Below are 25,978 nucleotides of genomic sequence, written 5' to 3'. Positions count from 1 at the left end.
GTCGAGTGATACGCCTGCTGCCGTGAACAGAGTACGTCGGAAAGCCAATAGGAGCATGCTAGGAGCTTCAGGAAGGCTACAAAACGCCGCTGGAGGCTCGGTAAGTATTTTGTAATGCCTGCAAACCAGGCCCAAATTCTTCTCCCCCACCCTAAAGAAAGAACCCCTGAAAGGGACACTGAGCAGGGGCACAGGGTATGTTTATAAAGGGACTTCAAGATCAAATTAAACGCAAAATGTGAACTTACCCGGGCTTTGCTGTAGCCCAGTGTTGGTCTGTAGTTGGCCGGCGGATCCTGGCGACACTCGGGCCGAGTGTCGGGCTCCTTCTTCCGCATACATCACGCGTAACGTCATTACGCCGGCCGCCTCGCGTCATCACGGTGGCCGGCGTGACAGTACGGCGCATGCGCGATTAAACCACGCATGCGCCGTACTGTGACGCCGGACGCCGTAATGACGTTACGCGTGATGTATGCGGAAGAAGGAGCCCGACAATCGGCCCGAGTGTCGCCAGGATCCGCCGGCCAACCATTTCTGAAGAGGCATTGGGAGAAGACCCGGAGGTACGTCGTGGGAACTACAGACCAGCACTGGGCTACAGCAAAGCCCGGGTAAGTTCACATTTTGCGTTTAATTTGATCTTGGAGTCCCTTTAAGTATACCCAAGTGTATATGAAGTGTATACACTTCCTCTCTTAATCCCTCTCCATCCCGGTATGCCCACTCTCAATGCTATTGAAAACATGGCTCCTACAGAAAGTAGAGCTGAAACATGAAAAATGATGTCTGTGGGTCCTTACAGCGCATGCGCAGTCTCTGTCTCCTCGAATTATTTTCCGACTCTCTGCATCGCATCATAGTTCCGTGCACTATGACGCGTGCCACAGAGAGGAGGGGAGGAAGAAAGTAGAGTAGCCTGAACCTGCATGCGCTGTAAAAGAGAACTAAAAAGCAATGAATAATTGCTACATATACTCTTTACACTTTAAATGTCTATTTTGCACACTGGTGCTTTGTGTTGGACACAGAAGAAGATCTACAAAATTAAGGGATTGCATCACACAAGCAATGTGACACATACAACTAAGTATTCTGCATAAATATATGTTTTTAAAATGCATTGTATTAACAATGTCATTGCATTTCTTTTGCGATTATTTAGTCCAACACAATGTGTCAGTGTCAGAGATCGTACAACAAAAGAGAAGAAACTTATCCTTTTTTAAGAAAAAAATTTATTTTTTTGTGAAAAGTTTTTCTTTTCTTTTTTTTTTTTTTTTTAAAGGGGAACTTCAGCCTAAACAAATATACTGTCATTAAGTTACATTAGTTATGTTAATTAGAATAGATAGGTAATATAATCTCTTACCCACCCTGTTTTAAAAGAACAGTCAAATGTTTGTGATTCATGGGGACAGCCATCTTTGTCATGGGGGCAGCCATCTTTTTGGTTGAAAGGAGGTGACAGGGAGCAGGAGACACAGTTCCAACTGTCCTGTGTCCTGATCACCCCTCCCAGCTGCACACCCTAGGCTTCAAATGTCAAATTCAAAATGTTAAAAAAAAAAAAAAAATTGAACCAAAACAGCAGAACGAGAACAACAACATCAGAAATCCCATCATGCTTTGCCCGGATTCAGGGGCAAAATGCCCGGGCAGTTTTCTTCTGTACAGCTAAAAATGAGGCTTGTATAAGAGAAACAAAGTTCTGATGCTGTGAAACACCAGGCCTGTGAACCTTGCTGCATTGTGGAAAATAGCTGTTTACAGCTGTTTCCAACTGCCAAAAAACCATGCAGCAGCTACATCACCTGCCAGCAGTAAAAATCTTCAACAACAACAAAAAAAAAAAAACAACAAAAAAAAAAACCCTCAGTCCACCCTACCGCCTACCCCCTGTCCCCTTCAACTGGCGGACCTCCTCCTCCACATTCGCCATATGCTGACGCATTTCAAGCATCTGCTGCTTCAGTAAGCGGATTTCCCGCTCATGCCTCCTCTTCGTCTTCGTCAGCCTCCTCACCTGGCCCCTCAGCCTCGTATATGTTGATAGAGGAACTGTAGAAAAAAATGTGCAAAATAGGTAAACCCAGCAATCCATCAACTTGTACATATTTCAATCTCATTGATCATCCCTAAAATTAAGAACCTGTAATGTAATACATATAACATAGCATTTACTTGCTTTTCCATAGTATGCAATGTTAATCATACAGTAAGAGAATTTTACCATAAAGCGGTGTCCTGGCTCTAAGCAGATAAGCCCTCTGGCTATGATGGCTGGGGCCAGGTGAGGAGGCTCTTGAGGAAGAAGGCCTGGGTGCAGAGGATCCCCGGGGCCGGGCAGTGCGGGTACCACTTGCAGCTGTAGTAAGGAGTAATGAATAATACAATTTAATCAAAATATATGATAAAATGGATAAAAAGTAATAACTTTATTGTTTGAACTACAATTACTTTTATTTCTATTTTCAAGTGAACTTTGATAAGGACCTTACTCTAAACACAGAACAAAAAATCATATTCTTATTCCTTTAATGTATTTATTATACATGAAAGAATATGACTCTTCAATACAGTAAAATAAAACTAGGATAGGCTTTAAAGTGATCCTTTGCGGCTATTGCGGCCTCCGGGACGTAATAGTAGCATAGGGGGCGATATTTTTGCTGGGAACACGAAGAATCACTCGCGTTCCCAATGCCTGTCGGTTCCTGACAGCGAAACCGGAAGTGGTCGCCGTGGGGTCCAGGAGGATCTGAGCGAGGCGGCGAGGGCACCGATCGACTGCAGGGGGCTCAGGGAAGCCACAGTTGAGTCAAAATCTTTTTCTTTTTTTTTTTACAGGCTTAAGGATCACTTTAAAGAGAGCACTTGGAACGCAGACTGGGGCAATGGTTCATCTTGTAGTAGGAATACGACCCTGGGCACACAGTCAAGATATCAATGGTGTGGCTCCGAGACAACTCTGTGTATGTTCTTGAGTGGCCCAGCAAGAGCTTAGGCTTCAATACGATTGAATAGCTCTGGAGAGATCTTTAAAAAAAATTGCTGTGCAACAAAGCCGGACCATCCACAAGGCAAACCTAGCCACTTGCCTAGGGCCTGGAGAGGATATAGGGTCCAGATGGACGACAGCACCTATCAAATTTTTCTAAAAAAAAAAATAAGTTAATTGATCATCAGTGGTTATCAAAAACCAATGTTAAGCCTAGGGGCCCATTTTTTTTAATAACTTTATTTGCATGAATGCAGTATAATCAGTACATATTGCACAAATATCATCACTATGCCCACACAGGAGCACAAAATAATATGTTTTAACCCATTTTGGAATAAGCCCCTAACAAAACAAAATGTGGGAAAAGTGCTGCACTGTGAATACCTTACGGATATATACTTTAACTGTACATACTGCACAACTCTATAGTATTCAGCCCATGGAATTATTTTTTAGGATAAATACATACAGCATATAAAACCCAAAATAGACATACATAAACTAATAGTTTGCTGACTTACATCCAATTTGAGCAACCACCCGCCTGAGCAGGTCCTGGTCCCTCCTCTTAAGGTCGCTCCATAACATTTGGACCTGCTTGGTGGTGAGGTCCCGCCGGTACTCGGCCCTCAGGATCCCCTGCACCCTTCTCACCACGTCCCTTTTCTCCCTCGGGGTGGTGAGGTCATACTGGCCTCTTGTAAATTCCTGGAAAATAAATATTACAGTATTAATGACCACTGTATTATACCTTCATTAATTAAGAATCTTCTTACTTACAGCATAATGTAAAAGATTATAATATTATTCATAATGACAGTTTTCAAAAATTGTGGGAAGCAACCAACTATGACTTCGGGCAGATACTAGGGATCAACGATGACTAGTGCCACCTATAACTGCTGACATTGCTAGCCATAATAACTACATCATTTCATTTCATGTGTGATTGGACTGACAGAGAAGATCCTGTGACAGCAAGCATCAAATATATAATTGAATGGATTCCATGAACTGGCCGCGGCGTCTATAGACTTTGTGCCAGTTCATAGCCATGGGCGTCCGCACAAAATTTTCCAGGGGGGGGGGGTGCAAAAAGGCAGGGAAGAAGTGGTGCGCCGCAAATTTTAGAGAAGATGTGTGTGCCGAAAAACCTGAGGGTTATGTTGTGCGGCGCACGTACGCGCCGCCCCCAAAAATGGGTGCGGCCATGGACCAGAATGTGGGTGTGGCCATGGGTGGCGACAAATTTTCGTTTACTTAGCAATGTGGGACATTAGATTAGGACAGTGGTGGCGAAACTTTTGGAGGCCGAGTGCCCAAACTGCAACCCAAAAGTCAATTTATCTATCGCAAAGTGGCAACAGCAATTTAAAACTTCATACAAACGTTTTAACTCATACATGAACATTATTGAAAATCCAAGTTGCAAATAAACTGTGAAGATAAACAATTTGTTTCATCCTACTCCTGAAAAATGTATTCGTTTTTTAGAACCTCACAGTTTTATTTTCCGTTTTAAAAAGCAAAAATGTAGGTTTAATGCTATTGTCTCATAGGATAATGATTCAGCTTTTCCCAGAGGCCCCCAACAAGACAAATGTAGCAATCATGAGGCCCCCAAGAAATCATCAGGCTCCCAACAAGACACATTCAGCAATCTTGAGACCCCCAACAAGACAAATTCAGCAATCATGTTGCCCCCAACAAGACAAATTCAGCAATCATGAGGCCCCCAACAAATCATGAGGCCCCCAACAAGACATTCAGCAATCATGAGGCCCCCAACAAGACAAATTCAGCAGTCATGAGGCACATAAATAGACAGGATTTCACATAAATAGGCAGAATGCCCCCTTAATATGGTAGACACCTCTCACCTGGATTCTCAATTCTCCTCTACTGGCTGTTGTGCCTGGCAATACTGTTTTTGGTTGGATTGGGGATGACGTGCGGGCTGAAAGGCCTTGCGTGATGCTTGCCTGAAATGTGGCCCAAATTGCGATTTTTTTCCCTGCTAAAATGTGGCCTAAATTGAGTTTGTTTTCTGCTAAAATATGGCCCAAATTGCGTTTACTTTCTGCTGAAATGTGGCCCAAATTGCGTTTATTTTCTGCTGAAATGCAGCCCAAAGTGCGTTCATTTTCTGCTGAAATGTGGCCCAAAGTGCGTTTGTTTTCTGCTAAAATGTGGCCTAAATTGAGTTTGTTTTCTGCTAAAATATGGCCCAAATTGCGTTTACTTTCTGCTGAAATGTGGCCCAAATTGCGTTTATTTTCTGCTGAAATGCAGCCCAAAGTGCGTTCATTTTCTCCTGAAATGTGGCCCAAAGTGCGTTTGTTTTCTGCTAAAATGTGGCCTAAATTGAGTTTGTTTTCTGCTAAAATATGGCCCAAATTGCGTTTACTTTCTGCTGAAATGTGGCCCAAATTGCGTTTATTTTCTGCTGAAATGCAGCCCAAAGTGCGTTCATTTTCTGCTGAAATGTGGCCCAAAGTGCGTTTGTTTTCTGCTAAAATGTGGCCTAAATTGCGTTTGTTTTCTGCTAAAATTTGGCCTAAATTGCGTTTGTTTTCTGCTAAAATGTCTATATTTGCTGCTTTGGGGTTACGGTTACGCTCCACCCATACAATGTCATGACCACACCCATTTTTTGGCGGGGCGCCAAAAAATGGGCGTGGTCATGACATTGTATGGGCGGAGCGTAACCGTAACCCCAAAGCAGCAAATATAGACATTTTAGCAGAAAACAAACGCAATTTAGGCCAAATTTTAGCAGAAAACAAACGCAATTTAGGCCACATTTTAGCAGAAAACAAACGGGCCTGGGGGGCGTGTGCGGCGCGCATAGTGCGCCCCGCACTATGCGCGCCGCACACGCCCCCCAGGCCCGTTTTCCGGCGCGCTGCGACCCCCTCCCCAGCCGTCCACAGCCCACCCCCCACCTTCACTTGTCCCAGGTTGGAACCAGAAAAAACAGGTCACTGTAGTGAATATGTCTCACTCTACTATTAACAGTACTGCTACAAATGCAAAGTTACAGAGATAAACTAAAAACAATTCTCTACTACACTAACACCTATGATATCCTTTTACATGATGGGACATATAAAGATTAGAGAAATGCAGTCAGAAACAGTAGCCAAAAACTATACATTCTGTTAATAGATTGCTTAAGTTACCTCAATTAGCATCTCTTTCATCCTGAGGGGAATCTTAGGAGGCATGGTGGATGGTTGATGGCAGTGCTGCGTGTCTGTTGCCTGTGATGCGTCCTCTCCACGCGTTTGCCGGTGCCTGCTCTGGCCAACTTCCTGTCTCTACGCATCAGCCAATCAAAACTTCCGCTTGTGACGTACGCGTGTACGTACGCGTACGGGGGCAAAGTACGCATGCGCGCGCGCAGTAGTTGCAGAGCGGATACGCATGGTTGTACGCTTGCCGGCTACAACATACGCATCGTTGGCAATCCGGTGCGCGCATGCGCGGTACAATCACGGCTAACGCGTACAGAAAATCCGCATGCGAGCATAATGTTACGCATACGGCTACGATAGCTACGCGGAGATGCGAAGTTCAATGAGTAGATTACGTTATCCTTACGCGTAACGTCGTAAGTGTACGCGTAATTACAGTGTTGTACCGTAGATAATTTCCTACGCCGTAACCGTAATTGCGTAATGCGTAATAGCGTAAAATTACGCGAAATGATCCGTAAGCGTAGATTTTTCCATTACGACCAGCACTAAGTTAACATTTTAAGAATGTTCTGTAAATGCAATACTGAGATGTCATTTTATGTGAAACGGGCTCTCAATCCGAATCTAGGAACCAAGCTGGAACGCATGGCTCCTTCCTTAATCTATACGTGGCGGAGTGACATCAATGAGGCGGAGTCTCACCGCCCGTACTATGACACTTACGCAAGCCTGCCCTCAGTAGGGCGGACGCGACGTAATGTACGCATGACGCATTGTTTTAAATTTACCTGGTGTCCAATGGCTAGCCACGCCCCTGATGGGTCACGCGGAGTGACGAAACGCGTAGGGTGGAGCCGGAGGATAACCAGGAAGAACGCTAGGACGCGAGAGCAGGCAGGCAGGCGGCAGAGAAACAGCGCAATCTTCAGGCCTACCCGGGAGGCACTATGGAGAGCCTGTTATTACTCTAAACGCTGCAATACTTGTATTCTTGTGAGTATTTTTAACACAATAAATTTGTTAACTTTTACGGAGTTACGCTATGGGATCTCATTTATACTTATAAGGTACACTGAGGAACTTCAATCTGCAAGGGAGAAAGTCTGGAAAAAGAGAGATGCTTCCTAAAATCGTGGAAGGTGCATAGAAATCTATTATTGATGTTTTTGCATGCAATTTAAGCCTGGTACATACTTTCAATTATAATTGACCAATCACCTACCAATTTTACTATGTTCATGTAGTACGAGGGTCAACAGATACTGAATACTATGAGCAGATTGTGCAGGGGAACCTCATACTACATAGACATGGTAATATTGGTCAGTGATTGCTCAATTATAATTAAAAGTGTGTACAAGGCTTAAGGCCTGATATACGGTGGCTGGATAGTGTGCTGGTTAAGGGCTCTGCCTCTAACACAGGAGACCTGGGTTCGAATCTCGGCTCTGCCTGTTCAGTAAGCCAGCACCTATTCAGTAAGGAGTTCTTTGGGCGAGACTCCCTAACACTGCTACTGCCTACTGAGTGCGCTCTAGTGGCTGCCTCATAAGCGCTTTGAGTCCGACAGGAGAAAAGCGATATACAAAAAAAAGGAATTGTTATTATATACACTTTCAATTATGATTGGTCAATCACTGATCAAGTTTACCAACTCCGTGTGATATGAGGGCTTACCTACATAATTTGCTCATAGTACAGTATTCAATATCTGTTACCCTAAACTTAATGGAAGTGGTAAGAGTGGTCAGTGATTGGCCAATCATAATTGAAAGTGTGTTCTAAAGCTAAGTACACAATTGAGATAAAAGATCTTTGAAAAAGGCACAGACCAATTTTACCCCCCTTCCATGTAGTATGAGAGCATACTCTACACAGTCTATTCTATTGAGCTGAACTCCCCATCACATAAAACGTACACAAAGATGCTGTACACATGCAAAATATCAGTTCCTGCAAAATGCATTCATAGTCTATGATATCTGCAGATCAGATCCACCAGGATGGATCTTCAGATGATTGTCTGATCTGCAGATGAATTTCCATTAAACAAGGTGTGTTTGAGATCTGTAGATATCATAGACTATGAATGCATTTTGCAGAAATTGATCTTTTGCAGATATGGATCTTTTGCATGTGTACAGCAAAATTGGATGTGTGTATGCACTCTAAAGGTGGCCAATCAAATTTCTAGCAAAAAAAAAAAAAAAACCTGTTAGAGCAATCAGATAATTCTGATCAGATATGATGATCGATAGAAAGCAAAAATTGGTTTGTTGATGGTGTAGTAGTGAATGATGTATTACAATACTTCACTTCCGATCAGAATTATCTGATCGCTCAAACGATTTTTCTGTAGAAATTGAATTGTTTGAGCGATCAGACAATTGTGATCAAACTGGCAAAAAATAAACTCCTTTGATGTTCCAATTCGTCTGAGAACAATTCTTGAATTATTTGTTTGACTGCAATTGTCGGAAAAATAATTTTTATAATTAGTCGTGATGGGTGGGAAGTACATTTTGGCTAGTTGATAAAGAAAATCAATGTATTACATGTTATTTCCAATCACAGTTATCCAATTGTTCTAACGATTCTTAGCTAAAAAAAAAAAAAAATGACTTTTTCCGATTGCCAAAATTGCCATTGAACAATCTATCCTGTGGGAGCAGTAACCAGACAGCCCACCCAGCCATCTCTCTATGCTCAGGGGGTGGTGACCAGACATTCCACCCATCCAGATCTCTATGTTTAGAGATGAGCGTAATGACGTAATTACGATTTCGCGAAATTTCGCGTAATTAGTGTAATTACGATTATGGCCGTAAGTACATAATCGTAATGAAGAAGGATTTCGCGAAATTTCGCGTAAGCGTAATTTTCGCATAATTTTCGCATTACAGTGGGTATTACGAAATTAATGCGTATGGCCATGCTCCCAAGCGGAAAAGTTGACGCATGGATCAATGTTAGGTAGCCGCCGACTTTAAGGGTTAATAGCAAAGCCCCCTTAAATGCTAAGAGCCTCAAATTTGGAGAATATATTAAGGGGATCAGGAGAAATAAGAGGAAATTTTTTTTTTTCAAAAAGACCTTATAGTTTTTGAGAAAATCGATGTTAAAGTTTCAAAGTAAAAATGTATACATTTAAAAACCCGCCGACTTTAACGGTTAATAGCAAAGCCTGCTTAAAGTTTAGGAACACCAAATTCCTAGGGTATATTAAGGGGATCAGTGGGAATAAGAGGAAAAATTTTTTTTTCAAAAAGACCTTATAGTTTTTGAGAAAATCGATTTTTAAGTTTCAAGGGCAAAAATGTCTTTTAAATGCGGAAAATGTCAGTTTTTTTTGCACAGGTAACAATAGTGTATTATTTTCATAGATTCCCCCAAGTGGGAAGAGTTTTACTTACTTCGTTCTGAGTGTGGGAAATATTAAAAAAAAAAACGACGTGGGGTCCCCTCTCCCAGACCTCTTTAACCCCTTGTCCCCCATGCAGGCTGGGATAGCCAGAATGCGGAGCACCGGCCGCGTGGGGCTCCGCACCCTGACTATACCAGCCCGCATGGTCCATGGATTGGGGGGTCTCGGAAGGGGAGGGGCAGCCAAGCTTTCCCCTCCCCCTCCGAGCCCTTGTCCAATCCAAGGACAAGGGGCTCTTCTCCACCTCCGATGGGCGGTGGAGGTGGAGGCCGCGATTTCCTGGGGGGGGGGGGGGGTTCATGGTGGAATCTTTGAGTCCCCTTTAAAAAGGGGTCCCCTAGATGCCCACCCCCCCTCCCAGGAGAAATGAGTATAGAGGTACTTGTACCCCTTACCCATTTCCTTTAAGAGTTAAAAGTAAATAAACACACAAACACTTAGAAAAAGTATTTTAATTGAACAAAAAACATAACCACGAAAAAAGTCCTTTAATATTCTTAATTAACCATTAATACTTACCTGTCCCTCTAAATAAATGATCCCTCGCAATATCCTCGGAAATGTTCTATCAGTTACAATGTAACAAAGTTATTACAATGTAACAACTTTGTTACATTGTAACTACGCCGCACCCGACGTCACTCGCCGCCGCAGCAATTACGCGTCCGTGCAGGACGCTAAGTCCCCGCAGCTCCCGCTGTCCACCCCGCCCACATCTGTCACCCACATGTCACCCACATGTGGGTGACATGTGGGTGACATGTGGGAGAGGCGGGGAGGGCAGAGGAGCCGGCGGGGACTTAGCGTCCTGCACGGAGTCCGGACCCGACAGAGCTCTGAGCTATATAGCTCAGAGCTCTCTAAGCATCTTTGAATTTGGGCTCCAAGGAGCCCCATTGGTCCTTAGCAGACCAATGGGGTTCCTTCAAATCAGAAGGAACCCCATTGGTCTGCTAAGGACCAATGGGGCTCCTTGGAGCCCAAATACAAAGATGCTTACAGAGCTCTGAGCTATATAGCTCAGAGCTCTGTCGGGTCCGTGCGGCGGCTGAGCGGCGAGTGACGTCGGGTGCGGCGTAGTTACAATGTAACAAAGTTGTTACATTGTAATAACTTTGTTACATTGTAACTGATAGAACATTTCCGAGGATATTGCGAGGGATCATTTATTTAAAGGGACAGGTAAGTATTAATGGTTAATTAAGAATATTAAAGGACTTTTTTCGTGGTTATGTTTTTTGTTCAATTAAAATACTTTTTCTAAGTGTTTGTGTGTTTATTTACTTTTAACTCTTAAAGGAAATGGGTAAGGGGTACAAGTACCTCTATACTCATTTCTCCTGGGAGGGGGGGTGGGCATCTGGGGGACCCCTTTTTAAAGGGGACTCCCAGATTCCACCATGAACCCCCCCAGGAAATCGCGGCCTCCACCTCCACCGCCCATCGGAGGTGGAGAAGAGCCCCTTGTCCTTGGATTGGACAAGGGCTCGGAGGGGGAGGGGAAAGCTTGGCTGCCCCTCCCCTTCCGAGACCCCCCAATCCATGGACCATGCAGGCTGGTATAGTCAGAGTGCGGAGCCCCACGCGGCCGGTGCTCCGCATTCTGGCTATCCCAGCCTGCATGGGGGACAAGGGGTTAAAGAGGTCTGGGAGGGGGGACCTCACGTCGTTTTTTTTTATATTTCCCACACTCAGAATGCAGTAAGTAAAACTCTTCCCACTTGGGGGAATCTATGAAAATAATACACTATTGTTACTTGTGCAAAAAAAACTGACATTTTCCGCATTTAAAGGACATTTTTGCCCTTGAAACTTAAAAATCGATTTTCTCAAAAACTATAAGGTCTTTTTGAAAAATTCTGTTTTCCTCTTATTCCCACTGATCCCCTTAATATACCCTAGGAATTTGGTGTTCCTAAACTTTAAGCAGGCTTTGCTATTAACCGTTAAAGTCGGCGGGTTTTTAAATGTATACATTTTTACTTTGAAACTTTAACATCGATTTTCTCAAAAACTATAAGGTCTTTTTGAAAAAAATTTTTCCCTCTTATTCCTCCTGATCTCCTTAATATATTCTCCAAATTTGAGGCTCTTAGCGTTTAAGGGGGCTCTGCTATTAACCCTTAAAGTCGGCTGCTTTTTTATATTATACGGAGCGTTACGGTTTAACGCAAAATTACGGTAGCGTTTAATGCGAAATTACGGCATGAACGAAATGCGAAATTATGCGTTGAAAATTACGCTTACGGTATTTTCAATTACGATTTTAATGGCAATTACGCTACCGTAATTTCGCATCGTAATCGCAAATTTCGCATGCGTAATTATCGTAATGCGAAATTACGAAAATTTCGGCTCAACTCTATGTTCCCAGGGTGGTGACCAGACCGCACATAAATCCATTGCTCTATGCTTCAAGGACAGTAACCAGACAGCCCACCCATCCAGCTCTGTATTGCTCTGAGGACAGTGACCGGACAGCCCACCCATCCAGCTCTCTTTGCTCCGTGGGCAGTGACTGGACAGCCCACCTATCCAGCTCTCTATGCTCCCAGGGCGTTGACCAGACAGTCAACCTATCCAGCTCTCTATGCTCCAAGGGCAGTGACTGGACAGCCCACCTATCCAGCTCTCTATGCTGCCAGGGCGTTGACCAGACAGGTCACTGAGGGTGGTGACCTAGTGTTTAAATAAATAAAGGCATTGATTACTCATTATTGGTGGTGCAGCTTCTTCTTCTCAGGATTACTTGCGCTTCAAATTTGTTCTAGACCTGAACTAATGAGATTGCCTAGTTATCAACAAAGGTAGAATATCACTTTGTCGCAGGCCATAGGTGAGGTGCCCCATGCAGGGGCCACCTTGCATCGCCACTACTACCCCCTTTGCTCACCTGTAGATCATCAGCCACCACTGTAGCAGTAGCAGCAACTGATTAGCAGCTGCCACTATGCCAGCAGCAATAACAGCCGCTGATTAGCAGCTGCCACTGTGCCATCAGCAGTACCAGCCACTGATTAGCAGCTGCAACAGTGCTACTAGCACTATGTAGTGTATTGGTTCAAGGAGTAGTCAAGCAACTAGTGCTACTCATAGTACTACTTACCCAGGGCTTTGTCCAACTCTTGGCAGCCGCTATGTCCCTCGCCGCAGCTGGCCCCCATTCCGACGGTGCGTGGAAAACAACCTCTAGGTTGTCCTCTACTGCGATTGTGCAAGCCACACTGTCAATCACCTCCACGTGGTCTGGAACGTACTGGGCAGGTGCAGTAGTTCTGCGCCTGCGCAGTATGTTCCAGACCATGTGGAGGTGATTGACAGCAGCGGTCAAGGAGGCGCAGTAGAGGATGACCTGGAGGTTGTTCTGCGCGCCGTCGGGGAACGGGGGCCATCGGAGCTGCGGCGAGGGACATAGAGGCTGCCAGGGGCTGGAGGAAGCCCCAGGTTAGTACTACTATGGGTAGCATTAGTTGCTTGATGACTCCTTAAAGGGCAATAACTTTAACATGGGAGACAAGGGTTCGAATCCTGGCTAGGGGTCAGTACTTATTCAGTAAGGAGTCCAAGGCAAGACTCGCTAACACTGCAGGGTGGCCTCTTGAGCGTGTCCCAGTGGCTGCAGCTCTTGAGCACTTTTGAGACTGACAGAAGAAAAGCGCTATACAAATGTCTGTATTATTATTATGCCTGCATATTGAAAGGGACATATCAACTGCACACAGTATATGTTTTTTTTTTCTGTGGAAATGTTTTATTTGACAAATTGTCACAGGCATACTGTACATAACGTTTAAAGGGAATGTCTGAAGAAGGAAAAGAAAAAAAAAAACTTCCTCCAGCCCCTGGCAGCCGTCCTGTGCCCTCGCTGCAGCTCAGATCCCAGACAGTGGCCCTGGGGTCCCCTCCAGTGCAGATGCCGACATCTACTGTGCCTGCATGAGAGCTACTCGTAGTTGCGCTGGCGTCATCTGGAGCGTACGGCGCAGTAGCTCTGCACCTGCGCAGAATAATCCAGATGTCAGCGCGACCGCAAGCGGCTCTTGCACTTCCTCTGACATTCCCTTCAATTTCGCTAGTTTGCCCCCCCCAGCCCTCAGGGCCCGTTCTCACCTGAGCGGGAATCGTGCGATTCCCGCTCACGGCAAACCGCTAGTGGTTCTGCAAGAACCGCTACACAATGTAGCGAGTGGCAGTGTACTCACTGCCGCGGTTGCGGTTAGCGATAACCGCAACCGCGCTGCATGCAGCGGTTTGCCGGCGACGAGCGTTTCGCGATCGTGATTAGCGTGCACAGCACGCTAATCGCGATCGCTCCAAAACCGCCGCAGTGTCCAGTGATTTTTCCGCGCTAATCGCAGGAAAATCACTCCCGCAAGCCGGCGTTCTGCGGTTCTAAGTGTGAACGGGCCCTACAGAATGGCAGCGTGGCCCTAGGCCTAAAAAAGTCTGGTCACCCCTTCCTTAGTGGGTACTTACCTCAGGAGGTGGAAGCCTCTGGATGCTAAAGAGGCTTCCCTAGCCCTACCGTTCTGGCCACAAGAACTTGTCTGAGCAGTCTGCACCTCAGCAGTAGAGTGGACCTGATTGGACCACCATTAAACATCGCTGAATCGCACTGGTTGAGGATGGGAAGTCTCATTAGGATCCAGAGGCTTTCTCCTCCCAAGGTTTTTTTTTTTTAACTCACAGATTCTACTTGAAGTGGAAAGGTTGTCTAGAGTAGACCAAGCAATTGCATCCCAACTGTTATATTCCTGGTGTAGAGCAAAAAAAAAACACCAATCACGAGCAACTTTTTTTATTTTTATTATTGTTATAAACATACATAGTAGATACACTATACAGTACTATGAATGAAATGCACATACCAGTGATTCATTTGAGGCTGGGCCCACTATTAAGCATGCAACCACACCATCTTGTGGTTTAACTTTGTATTACTGCATAAGCATAGTGTAGCTTACAAATCCGAATCAGTTTTATTTTGCCAAGCATCATTGCGACATACCCAGAATTGGTTTTGGCACATATAGGTCACTTAAAGCCAATGTAACCCCGCTGCTAAAAAAAAAAGAAACCAGATATTTACCTAAGGAGAAGGAAGGCTCTAGGTCTGCACCGGCAGAGGAGAGTCTTCCCTCTCCTCTGCCGGTGCCCTCAGTGCAGCGCTGGCTCTCCCGTTCAAAGCCCCCACCGGGGGCTTCGGAAGTCTTCGGGAGCCGAGTCCTCCGGAAGACAGGCAGCACCATACTGCGAATGCGCGATGACACGATAGAGGGCGCTCGCGCGTGCGTAGTGTGAAGCGGCCCATCTTCGGGAGTACTCGGGCTCCCGAAGACTTTCCAAAGTGACCTTTGCCGGCGGAAGGAGCAGTATTTGACCAATTTAGTCAAATACTGCTCCTGGGAACAGCGCAGCACCACGGGCACCGGGAGAGAAGAGGGAAGACTCATTAGGACCTAGAGCCTTACCTCTCATTCGGCAAGTATCTGGGTTCTTTTTTTTAGCAGTGGGGTTATATTGTCTTTAAGAAGCAGCAGCCATGGATTTGGCCTGAGAAGGAAATGGAGAGGGGGATGGACACTAGAGGGGGCGGGGCATAAAGAAAGTTTAAAGGAAACCAGAGATTAATCAATATAAAAGTTTTATACAAACCTGGGGCTTCCTCCAGCCCCCTCCGCACCGATCGTTCCCATGCCATCTTCCCCGCCACCTTCTCCCAGTAGAAGACCCATAGGTTTGGTCAATGCATGCCCGGCTGCACCCCCCCCATCTCGCTCCTGCAGCTGGGAGTTTTCTGAGCTTGCGCATGCCAATTCAGGCCACGGGAGCACCCGCATCCTGATGGGTTGCGAATGTGCAGTGCACCCCGACTGGTCAAGCTAATGGGGCTTCTTCCGGGAGAAGGGGGAAACAGAGGAAGATGGCATGGGAGCAATCGGTACAGAGGGGGCTGAAGGAAGCCCCAGGTATGTATAAAACTTTTATATTGATTAATCTCTGGTTTCCTTTAAGTATTGTGGAAATCACAGAAGGTTCTTGCACTTTATGAACCTGGAGATAAGTCAGTTTCAGTGCATCTTCACTGAAGGCCGGTTCGGGAACTTTTTTTTTAATGTTTTTTTTTTAAAAACTCCACTTTGTGCAGGAAGCCGATCCTAATGTTAAAAATAGGATCCACTTCTACTGGTTAAAAAAAATGGATCCACTTGTCGCAATGCACTAAGCGGAACAGAGTCTGAACTTGGCACATTTTCCTGGACCGGATGGGAAATTCTATGCAATGAAAGCCTATGAGAATGGACACTGTCTGCTCTCACTAGGCTAGTTGCTGCATTAGCTTCGCACGGTTCGCTCGCTGCTGTGACGTAATACTTGTGTGTTCCCACAGATCACCGCCGCTCGGTCCCTCAGGCACAGCTCGTCACCGCTTGGTCCATCTATATTCAGCCCAGTAGCTGGTATTAGCATGGGGCTCTCCATTGAGCTGCAAAAGACTAATGGGTATCCTTAGAAAGAGGGAAAATTCTCATTGGTTCATAGTGGACCAATGAAAATTCTCCGTTGCTAGGGAGAGATGGCCTAATGCAGCCTATGGAGAGCCCCATACTTCTGCTTGCCTCCGGTCTGAATATAGACAGACCGAACGGTGGTGGGATAGATGAGCGGCAATGCAGATGTGATCGATGCAAGACACATGATCGAAGCAGAGGGTGAAATTTCTGCAAGGGGACGCAAAATGAACAGAACTGAGTCCGTCTTGCATCCGCTCTAGTGTGAAATGGTCCTAAATCCAGTGTGCTGCCTGCAGTTGCTGGAGAGCTATTTTAGCCTCAAAGAGTTTTTTCTTTTTTTTTTTCTTTACAATCCTCTCAAGCTGAAATACAACCTTTTCCTCCAGGATATTCCTCTCGGCCCTTCGTAGGGAGCATTTGCGTAGCAGTTCCAGCTGCACTAGCTGCTTCCACTCCAGTTCTTCAGAGTCTGGCTGGATTTCAGTTTGTACGCAGTTCTGTACCTTAACCTCAGCATAGGTTTTGACTTCAGTTTTAACTGCAGATTCTTTTCTTTCCTGGCAAAATACAGTTAGATGCTGTTGCTCTTTCACAAGCCACTGCTGGTCTGCAATCACAGAGAAAGCCAAGTCAGTTATAGGATCTCTTATACATGGCAAACATGATTTAGTTCAGAATCTGACTAAGGCCTAATTCACATTACCAAAGCAGGAGAACACGTGTTGCTCTGCAGTGGGTTGCTATGTAGTGTGATTCTGGGGTTATTCATACACCACAGAAGAAACTGCAGGTAATAACTCCAATTTGTATTTAAATACAGCCAGTAGCTAACACAGCATACCAACATAAACGGGATTTTTGGTGCCACATATCCAACACAGGCATGTGGGATAAGACCCTCTTGCCGAGGCCAATCTCCTATGCTAATGGTGGATGCATCTACATCCTACACATACAATGGGTGTATCCACAACTGGACACGTCTGATATAGGATAAAAAGCCTATAAGCCAGTTTACTAACGTGTCAGATAGTATATATGCTTTCACTTCTGCGGCTTCTGAAAATTTAGACATGCAGTTTTCATGTGTTATCTACTGATTATATATTTTAAGTTTATAAGGGTTAGGGTTTCTTAAATATCAATAAAGCCATTCTGATATCGGTTATATTTTGTGAGCCTGTAACCAACCACTTCCGGACCACGCTGATTGAAATGTACGCCCTGTTTAGAACCCGTTAATCCTGCCAGGGTGTAAATTTCATCCATTTCCACCACACGCTTCTGCCACTCTTGCTGCTGCAGCCCCTCGCTCTATCATCAGTATGGCCTAGTGCACACCAAAAACCGCTAGCAGATCCGCAAAATGCTAGCAGATTTTGAAACGCTTTTTCTTATTTTTCTGCAGCGTTTCAGCTAGCGTTTTGCGGTTTTGTGTAGCAGTTTTGGTATAGTAGATTTCATGTATTGTTACAGTAAAGCTGTTACTGAACAGCTACTGTAACAAAAACCGCCTGGCAAACCGCTCTGAAGTGCCGTTTTTCAGAGCGGTTTGCGGTTTTCCTATACTTAACATTGAGGCAGAAACGCATCCGCAATCCAAAATCTGCAGCACCCCGGGAGTATGCGTTTCTGCAAAACGCCTCCCGCTCTGGTGTGCACCAGCCCATTGAAATACATTACCCTAGCGGATCCGCACCCGCAAGCAGATCGCAAACCGCAGCGGAAACGCTCCGGTGTGCACTAGGCCTCTGAGGGCAGAGCTCCATGAGCAGGTCAGGAGCAGTTTTCATTCGTTTCTGACCCTGTGATCACTGTCAGCCAATCACATTGATCACAGGGTCAGGAGCCAATGAAATCGGCTCCTGACCAGCTCAGAGAGCTCTGCCATCATAGGGACAGCAGAGCGAGGGGGCTACAGCGATGGGAAAGCAGCGTGAGCAGTGGTAGCGGCGGGTCAGTGCGGCGTGAGGTCAGTAAGCCGTTTTTTCAAACCAGAAGTCTCTGGTCCTTAAGGGGCCAAAGACTGCTGGTACCGAAGTGGTCAGGCAAACCAAACCTGACCTGACTTTCAGCCTGCTGCAGGTCTGGTGAGAATTACATGAACAGGTGAGCAACTATTAGAGGAAAAGCAGCAGGACCGTTACCTCACATATATACATATGGTACAAGTGGCAAGTTTACATTTAGGCCCCTCACACACTGTTGCCCGCGTTATTTTTTCATGCTGCTTCAAGGGCTGTGGAATCAGAGTTGGAGTCGAAACAATTTTGGGGTACCTGGAGTTGGAGGTTTCATAAACTGAGGAGTCGGAGTCTGATGATTTTTGTACCCACTCCACAGCCATGCAAGGGCTGTGGAGTAGGATTTGGAGCAATTTTGGGTACCTAGAAGAGTCAGAGTCGATGTTTTTGTAAACTGAGGAGTCGGAATCAGATGATTTTTGTACCGACTCCACAGCCCTGGCTGCTTCCCCACCGCAAGGGCCATGCAGATCTAAGGAGACTTAGATTTGTGTGATGACTGCCAAAGCAAAGGCTGTAGCACATTACTGCATGATCCATGCCTACCACATGATTATGCAGCAATGCAAGTCAATGGGCTACGCATCATGTGTGCATGACTGAAGGGCATCCCAGGGACTTCCTTCCTACCCAGCAGGGAGTAGCTGGGGAGCGGCTCTAGGCATATGACCCTCACACTGCACCGTGGCGCAAGGTCATATAAAGGCTGATTTCTGCGGTGCAATGCAGTGCTTGCACTGCTGTTAGCTATGCAACCAGCCTAAAAGTAATGAAAATGATCTTACTCTCTTGTATCTGCTGAGTGAGCAAGGACCTCTCCATCTCCAGTGCCTTCCCCCGTCACCTGCTCTGCCTGTATTTGCCACTTTAAGTCTTCCACCTCCACTTGCTGCTGATAGGAGGATTTCTAGTCCCTTATTTGCTGCCGATACTCCTCAGACACAGCCGCTGTAGTCCTGCAGAAACAAATAAGCAAAAAGTGCTTTCATAATCCTGTTATGTGCCTCAAGCCAGGTCCCTTGTATACATGTGAAGCTAAACGGCATGTGATGACATCACCAAATCATCTCTCCCATTGCATTCTGGGAAGCTCAATTTTATGAATCACTGGATGTGAATTATTAAAAACGGGATTACAGACTCCAGACACTGGTTGATCTATGGGATCAATTTTTAAAGCCCAAGATAGCACAGTTTTTTTTATGTGCAATTAACGGGATTATTTTCAACCAATTATGCATTAACCGTTTTGTAAAACATATTGCTGGTCTTGCAAAAAGGAAAAAACAGCCATTTGAGTGTTCTTCCCTGAAATGTATTTTAGTTGGGTAAAGCCACAGCTATGTGGTAAAAAGTAGGCGAGTTCAACAGTGGGTAGTGCCATATGCAACATATTTAGTGCTGTAGTTCCGGAGCTCATTTGTGTGCTTAATTTGCCCTGGGCACCCCATAGGTTATTACACTTTTTCAGAGCTCTTCAAAGTATGTCCCAACTTTACAATACTTCTGTATCGTAATCCAATTCCAGAAACCCAAAATCTCCACCACCTTTCTAGGTCCCCTCCATCAAATGTGATTTAGCGTTGTTGGTTTTCTGTAGCTTCGCAGCGCTTATAACTATTACTGCTTATATAGGGCAGACATCCTCCACAGCGCTGTACAGAGTATATTGTCTTGTCACTTAACTCGCCCTCTGAGGGGCTTACAATCTAATCCCTACCATAGTCATATGTCTATGTATGTATTGTGTAGCATATGTATTGCAGTCTAGGGCCAATTTAGAGGGAAGCCAATTGTGGATGGAAACCCAGAGTGCCCAGAGGAAACCGACACAGACACAAGAAGAACATACAGACGCGTGCAGATAATGCCGTGGCTAGGATTGGAACCAGCGCTGCAAGGTAAGAGTGCTATTCACTACCCCACTGTGCTGCCCATACCTATGACTGCTGACAGATTGGGGCAGTAATGAGGTAGCAGTAATCAGGCAGCTGCAAATTAGGAGCTATAAAATTGTGCAGTAGCCCTTTTTTTAATTGAGCAAAAACTACAATTTATTAAAAGACAAAGAAATGTTTTTTGTTTTGTTTTGTTTGGGGGGGGGGGGTCGGCTTTACTTAGTTTATCATTTCAAGGCCGTCAGCGAGCCATATTTATAATAAAGGATATTTATTACTATTCACACCGCAGTCCATGCACACATGCCCTAACACAAAATCAGTTAGAACTGGCAGGCCAAGGTTTAGAGAGAAAGAAGGGACACTCTAGTGCAGCCTTTCTCAACCTTTTCACCCTGGAGTGACCCCTCAAATACTTTTTGGATCTCAAGGAACCCCTGAAATTATTTTGCAGGTGGCATGGTCTTTAAATACTGGTGGGGTAGTTAATGCCCTATTACAGTGCCCTTCATTATAATGTATCTTTATTCTAGTGCTTTTTTATTAATGTGTTCATTATTATTCTGACCACCAATTTTGTGCTTCTTTTTACAGTACCCCCTAATACAGTGTGCTCTCTTTCATACTTGACCCAACACCCACGATTGGGAAAAATGCCATGGAACCCCTGCAGAGTACTCAAGGACCCTGGGGTTCCAGGGAACCCTGGTTGAGAAAACCTGCTATAGTGCAAGCAATGATTCTCTATATATCTCAATAAATGTTACAAACATAAAAAGTAGGATATCAGGAAAGTTATTTTGAAAATTCCCAATCTCCTGCAGACATGTGCAATACTCCTATTATGTTTTGCATTACACTATATAAGCAAATAACGGCATTATGCTGAGCCAGCGCTTCCAGTGTCTCAGAGAATAAACTGCACTGTGGATCTATTGTACTTTCCCCTGCATTAAAAGGATACCTTAGCGCAAAAATAATTTAAAAAAGGGGGAGTAGTCATGTGTAGTGGGCTCTAAACTTACTTCCTGGTTGGGGTGGTCGCGGCTGACTGCGCAGCCATTACCCAGTGGCGCGCCTCCTTTGATTGCTCTCGGACCGCTCTGTGCATGCGCACTACGTAGTTCTGACAGTGAGCATGCGCAGAGCGCTCCTGGCTGCACATAGTGCATGCATGGCCGGCAGCGCCTGCGCAGTCAGCTGCAACCACCCTGACCAGGAAGGAAGTTTGGGGAGGTGGGTAGGCACTACCGGAAGGGGACAGAGGAGAACGGGGGGAGCGGAGGGCATAAGGAGAGCCCACTAAACATGCCTGCACCCCGTTTTTACATTTTCTTTTTTTGCGCTAAGGTATCCTTTAAAAAGGCCATACACTCGGTATCCTTTAAGCAGGCAATATACTCATCGATTACTCTCATTGATATACGGCCCGATCAACCAACCAATTAAGCGAATTTCGACCAAAATCGCTCAATTGGGTCAATCAATCCAGGTGAAACATTTAGGTTAACAGATAGGGAGCGCGTTGCTAGCAGCGTTTTAGTTGGCGACTGATTAGCGTACTCTCACCTGTCCACCGCACAGCCCAGTCTATGCTTCTCCCCAGCATCATCTTCACTTCCGTATCCCCAGGTGCCTGTGTGGCATAATACAGTGGATAGACACTAGGGGCCTGTAGTGGTCACAGTGCCCCTAATGCAGCCATAGGCAAACTACAGCCCGCGGGCCGGATACGGCTTGCAGGCACTATGGAGCCATCCTGTCAAAAGAGGGCCAGATTCTGCTCCTCTCCCTTTCTCCCTCCCGCCGTGCAGAGCATGTACAAGAAATCCAACTCACCCTATCACACTCCCAAGGGGAGATCTCCATGGTAACGGTGGTGTCATGCGAACTGTCATTACATAGTGTGTCACATGATGCTGCTGTTGCCATGGAGATCACCACTGGAGAGTGTGATAGGGCGAGTTATACCCAATCCTTTCCTGCAATTCTTCAGTTTGAAGGAGGAGAGAGCGAGCAAGCTACAGTCGAGAGGAATGTGGCCCGATCCTTAAAAAGTTTGCCCACCCCTGCTCTAGTGTCTGTCCTCTGCATTATATTCCACATGCGCCCAGAGAAACAGAAGTGAAGAAGACTGAGTAGCCACCGGGAAGAAGCAAAGACCACACGGCGGAGAGGTGAGAACCGCAGGGTGGACACTGGGACCCAGCAAGCACAGATAATCAAAGATTTCATGCTGAAATAGATAAATAATCTGTGTGCAAGCAATCGAACAGATAGATCCTATCTCTGATCAGAGAAGGATCTATCTGCTGGCCATATCGACCAATGTATGGCCACCTTTACTATATAATCTCACTAGCACAATGCCAATATCATTCTACACAGAATGAAAGTCACTGGAACAGCAATATTTATATACACTGCTGTGCTAGATAATATGTGCCTCACTGACTAACGGAAATTTGGAAGACACAATCCCTTAATCCTTTAAGCCTCATCTACATGCGTAGATAAGGCTCTGATCCGGCGGCTTGATTAGCCGCCGGATCGCCTGTTCCGCGTCCCCGCTCGCCCGCACGTGCGCCGAATTCGATACCCGCTCGTCCCCGCACCGCGCATCTTCCGCTCAATTCCATGCCATTGTCCCCTCGCGGGGAACGAGCAGGGAATTGGCGGTAGCAAGATCCGACCTGTCAGATCTTATCAATCGAGCCACATTAGCGGCTCGATTGATAAGCCACATCGCCGCCTCATCTACGCGTGTAGATGAGGCTTAAGACTGTAAGGGCTTATTTCCACTATCGATGTGGATGCAAAGCGATCACCTTGCATCCCCTGCAGGTACTTCCGCTTGTCGTCCGTACAACTGGATGCAGTGTCATGCGGCTTCCCGGCGGCGGCTATGGGGAATTGGATGCGTGCTGCGGAAAACTGCAGCATGCTATCCATAAATTCCCCAGCGTTTAATCGCGCTGGATCACGTAGGTCAATTCGCGTTAATGGAAACTTCTCCATTGACGTGAATTGGTTGCAGTTTCTTTACGTTGCGGTGTGGTTTCCGCATAGCAACATGTGAAGTGAAAACGGCCCCAAGCCGTTTTGGCCAGGGCTCTCTCTCTCTCTCTCTCGTCTCACAATGCTGTGTAATGGGTGTGCACAGAGCCGGGGACAAGGTCCTTCAGCACCCAAGGCTGAGACACCAAAGTGCGCCCCCCCATCCCTCCCACCCCAGCCATCACACACTGATTGCTATTAGACTAATAGGTGCCCCAGGCCCCCAACCTCCCCAGCACCTTAATCTCTAGTTATATGGCTTGCAGTCACTGTCATGTATCCCCTTTTCTTATTTCTTTCTGCTTCAAACACTATTGGGAATGACAGCTGAATGAGTTGTGCACCCCCTCCTACACTGCGCCCTGAGGCTGGAGCCTCTCCAGCCTCTGCCTGGCCCTGGGTGTGCATACCTCCTACCCCTGTGTAAGAATCTGTACTTCATTTGTTCATTGCATCACATCACATGTAATCAATCACCATTATCTGGTATTGTTAACTGTATTGTTTATACCTTGTACAGTGCCATGAAATATGCTGGTGCTATAGTAATCGATAATAACAACACATCTTGTTTAGAATTCATACGAGGGTTGAATGAAAAGTAATGCCTCCACCTCCATAACTTGGGTTTGGATGGGAATATTTTAATAAATTAAACACAGAAATAATCCTTAGAATGTGATCTTTAATATTCAATATTCACTTTTCCACATAATCACCAGACAATTGGTTACATTTCTGCCAACGATGAACAAGTTTCCTGAAGCCGTCACAAAAGCAGTCGACACTGTTTCCGCAACCAGCTTCTCACAGTTCTCTCAACTTCTTCATCGGAAGCGTAATGACGTCCCCGAAGACTTTCTTTCATTATCGGGAACAGATGGAAGTCAGACGGCGCCAAATCTGGACTGTATGGAGGATGCCGTACGGTGGTGAGGTTCAGTCTCTGCAGTTCTGCTGTGGTGACATTTGATGTGTGTGGTCTGGCATTGTCATTGCCTGGTTACCCATCGTGCACAGATCTTCCTATAGCCAGGCAAAGCAATAATTTGACCCACACGTTCTTGTGAAATGCCTATTATGCTTGCAATTTCCCTGTGATACGGCGATTGTCCTGAAATCAGTCTGTCAACTTTCTGCCTGTGAAACTGTGAGGTTTCTGTCACAGGACGGCAAACTCTTTCTTTGTCCCGCAAGTCAGATGTTCTCACCTCAACATCTTTAAATTTACTGGCCCAATGACGCACAGTACTCACATCAACACAACCACCATAAACAGCTTTCATTCTCTGGTGAATCTCCTTTGGGGTGACACCTTCTGCTGTCAGGAATTCAATAACAGCACGTTGCTTAAATCGCATTGACCGACCTTCTGCGCAGGGTTCCATACTTTGCACTGCAACAACACAACCGTCCAACGCTAAGGCTTCCTACCAACTGGAACTGTAGAGGAGAGTCTACTGAACAATCCAGTACTTGCCACAAACCAGTGCTGCCATCTGTTGACGAGTTATGGAGGTGGAGGCATTACTTTTCATTCAACCCTCGTAAGTCTGTGGCACATGTAAAGTGAGTTTATGATCATCTGCAGCGAACCAAGTGATAAACTAGGGGAATATTAATGTACTAGCCAAATACATATCTTCTATTTTGCTCTGTTACAAATGTCTATTTACCATTAGTACTACATATTTAATTCATTCAGGCTTGCTTTAACTTTTCAGGGTGAGAAGAGGCCTATTTAGGCATTTTTGGTGGATAATAAGTGGGGATTTCTGTCAGAGGCATTTTCAAATAATATATATACAAATGATGGGATAGCTACCAAATACTCAAGCATCTCACCCATTGCAGAATACATCCAATAGAAAAATTATGGGGAGCCACTGAGTATATAAAAATGAAAAAAACTTTATTAGCACAATATCATACCAAATATTAATAATAGCCCTTTTCCTTCCCATTAAAACCAAACAGCTGAGTCCCTATATCTTGACCCACCCTTACTAGCTAATTGGAGTGCACTCCATTAGGTCCTATAGTGATAGGAAATAGCAAGTTCTTCAGGGCCCTCTTTGGAGGTGGTCTTTAGTATATAAATTGGAACAGCCGCCTTTGAAGCATGAAGTAAAAGGTATGCATCGGTGCGGAAACTGTGATATTTGCACCTATGTGGAAAAGGTGACAAGTTCTGCAACTCTGATGGATCTGAGAGCTTCTCGATAAATGACTATATATCTTGTACCACAGAAAAGGTAATCTACCAATTGAGATGTAGCTGCAATAAATTCTACATTGGAAAAACATACAGACCCCTGAAAAAAAGATACAAGAACATGTGAATAATATTATGGGAAAAAAATGAAGAGTCCAGTTGCGGTGCATTTTGAAAGGTATCATAATTCAGACCCAAAATACCTAAAGGTGAAAGGAATCATATATAAATTAAATATCAGCCCTAGGAGAGGGGACTTTGATAAAGAGTTGTTAAAAAAAAAGAATCATATTGGATTTACAGATGTAAATCCATGTTTCCATATGGTTTAAACAGTGGATTAAATTTGAAAGTCTTCTTATAAACAGCCACTAGATGTCGCACCTGTGCACCTCAAATTTAGCCTGTTTGTTTTTAATGAACTTTACACTCTTGAATCCCGCGATATAAGGGGAAGGAAATACCACTGACGTCACGTCTGAAGAAACCCGGAAAGGGTGAAACGCGTCACGTGCCTGCTGACGCCGCTCGAGAAGTCCATGCTCCACTAAGCAGTGACGGCCTCCGCCATCTCCCCCAACCTGGCGTCCATCTTTCCGACCTGGAGTATTCTCAGCAAGTTAGAACCTGACCTATTACCC

General features: G+C 45.3%; 1 protein-coding gene across 8 annotated transcripts in view; it reads right to left on the bottom strand.

Annotated features, from left to right (window-relative positions):
• Positions 1-15,613: 15,613 nt before the first annotated feature.
• The window catches only part of LOC137521083 (stAR-related lipid transfer protein 9-like), a 93,708-nt gene continuing 83,343 nt past the window's right edge, over positions 15,614-25,978 (bottom strand). For 6 of the 8 annotated variants that reach the window (XM_068239856.1, XM_068239857.1, XM_068239855.1 and 3 more), the window contains 2 exons: positions 18,953-19,123; positions 15,614-16,750 (listed from right to left, as the gene is read on the bottom strand). In XM_068239856.1, coding sequence (XP_068095957.1) covers positions 16,416-16,750; positions 18,953-18,989 — 372 coding nt within the window. In that variant the 5' untranslated portion in view covers positions 18,990-19,123 and the 3' untranslated portion in view covers positions 15,614-16,415. Of the gene's footprint in view, positions 16,751-18,952; positions 19,124-21,904; positions 21,951-25,978 lie in introns of those variants that run through there. The other 2 variants (XM_068239861.1, XM_068239862.1) reach the window with 2 other exon arrangements.

The sequence above is a fragment of the Hyperolius riggenbachi genome, chromosome 6 (assembly GCF_040937935.1).
Source record: "Hyperolius riggenbachi isolate aHypRig1 chromosome 6, aHypRig1.pri, whole genome shotgun sequence".
NCBI classification, from domain to species: domain Eukaryota; kingdom Metazoa; phylum Chordata; class Amphibia; order Anura; family Hyperoliidae; genus Hyperolius; species Hyperolius riggenbachi.
Note: the sequence above shows the minus strand (reverse complement) of the source record. Positions and strands in the feature narration are given on the sequence as shown.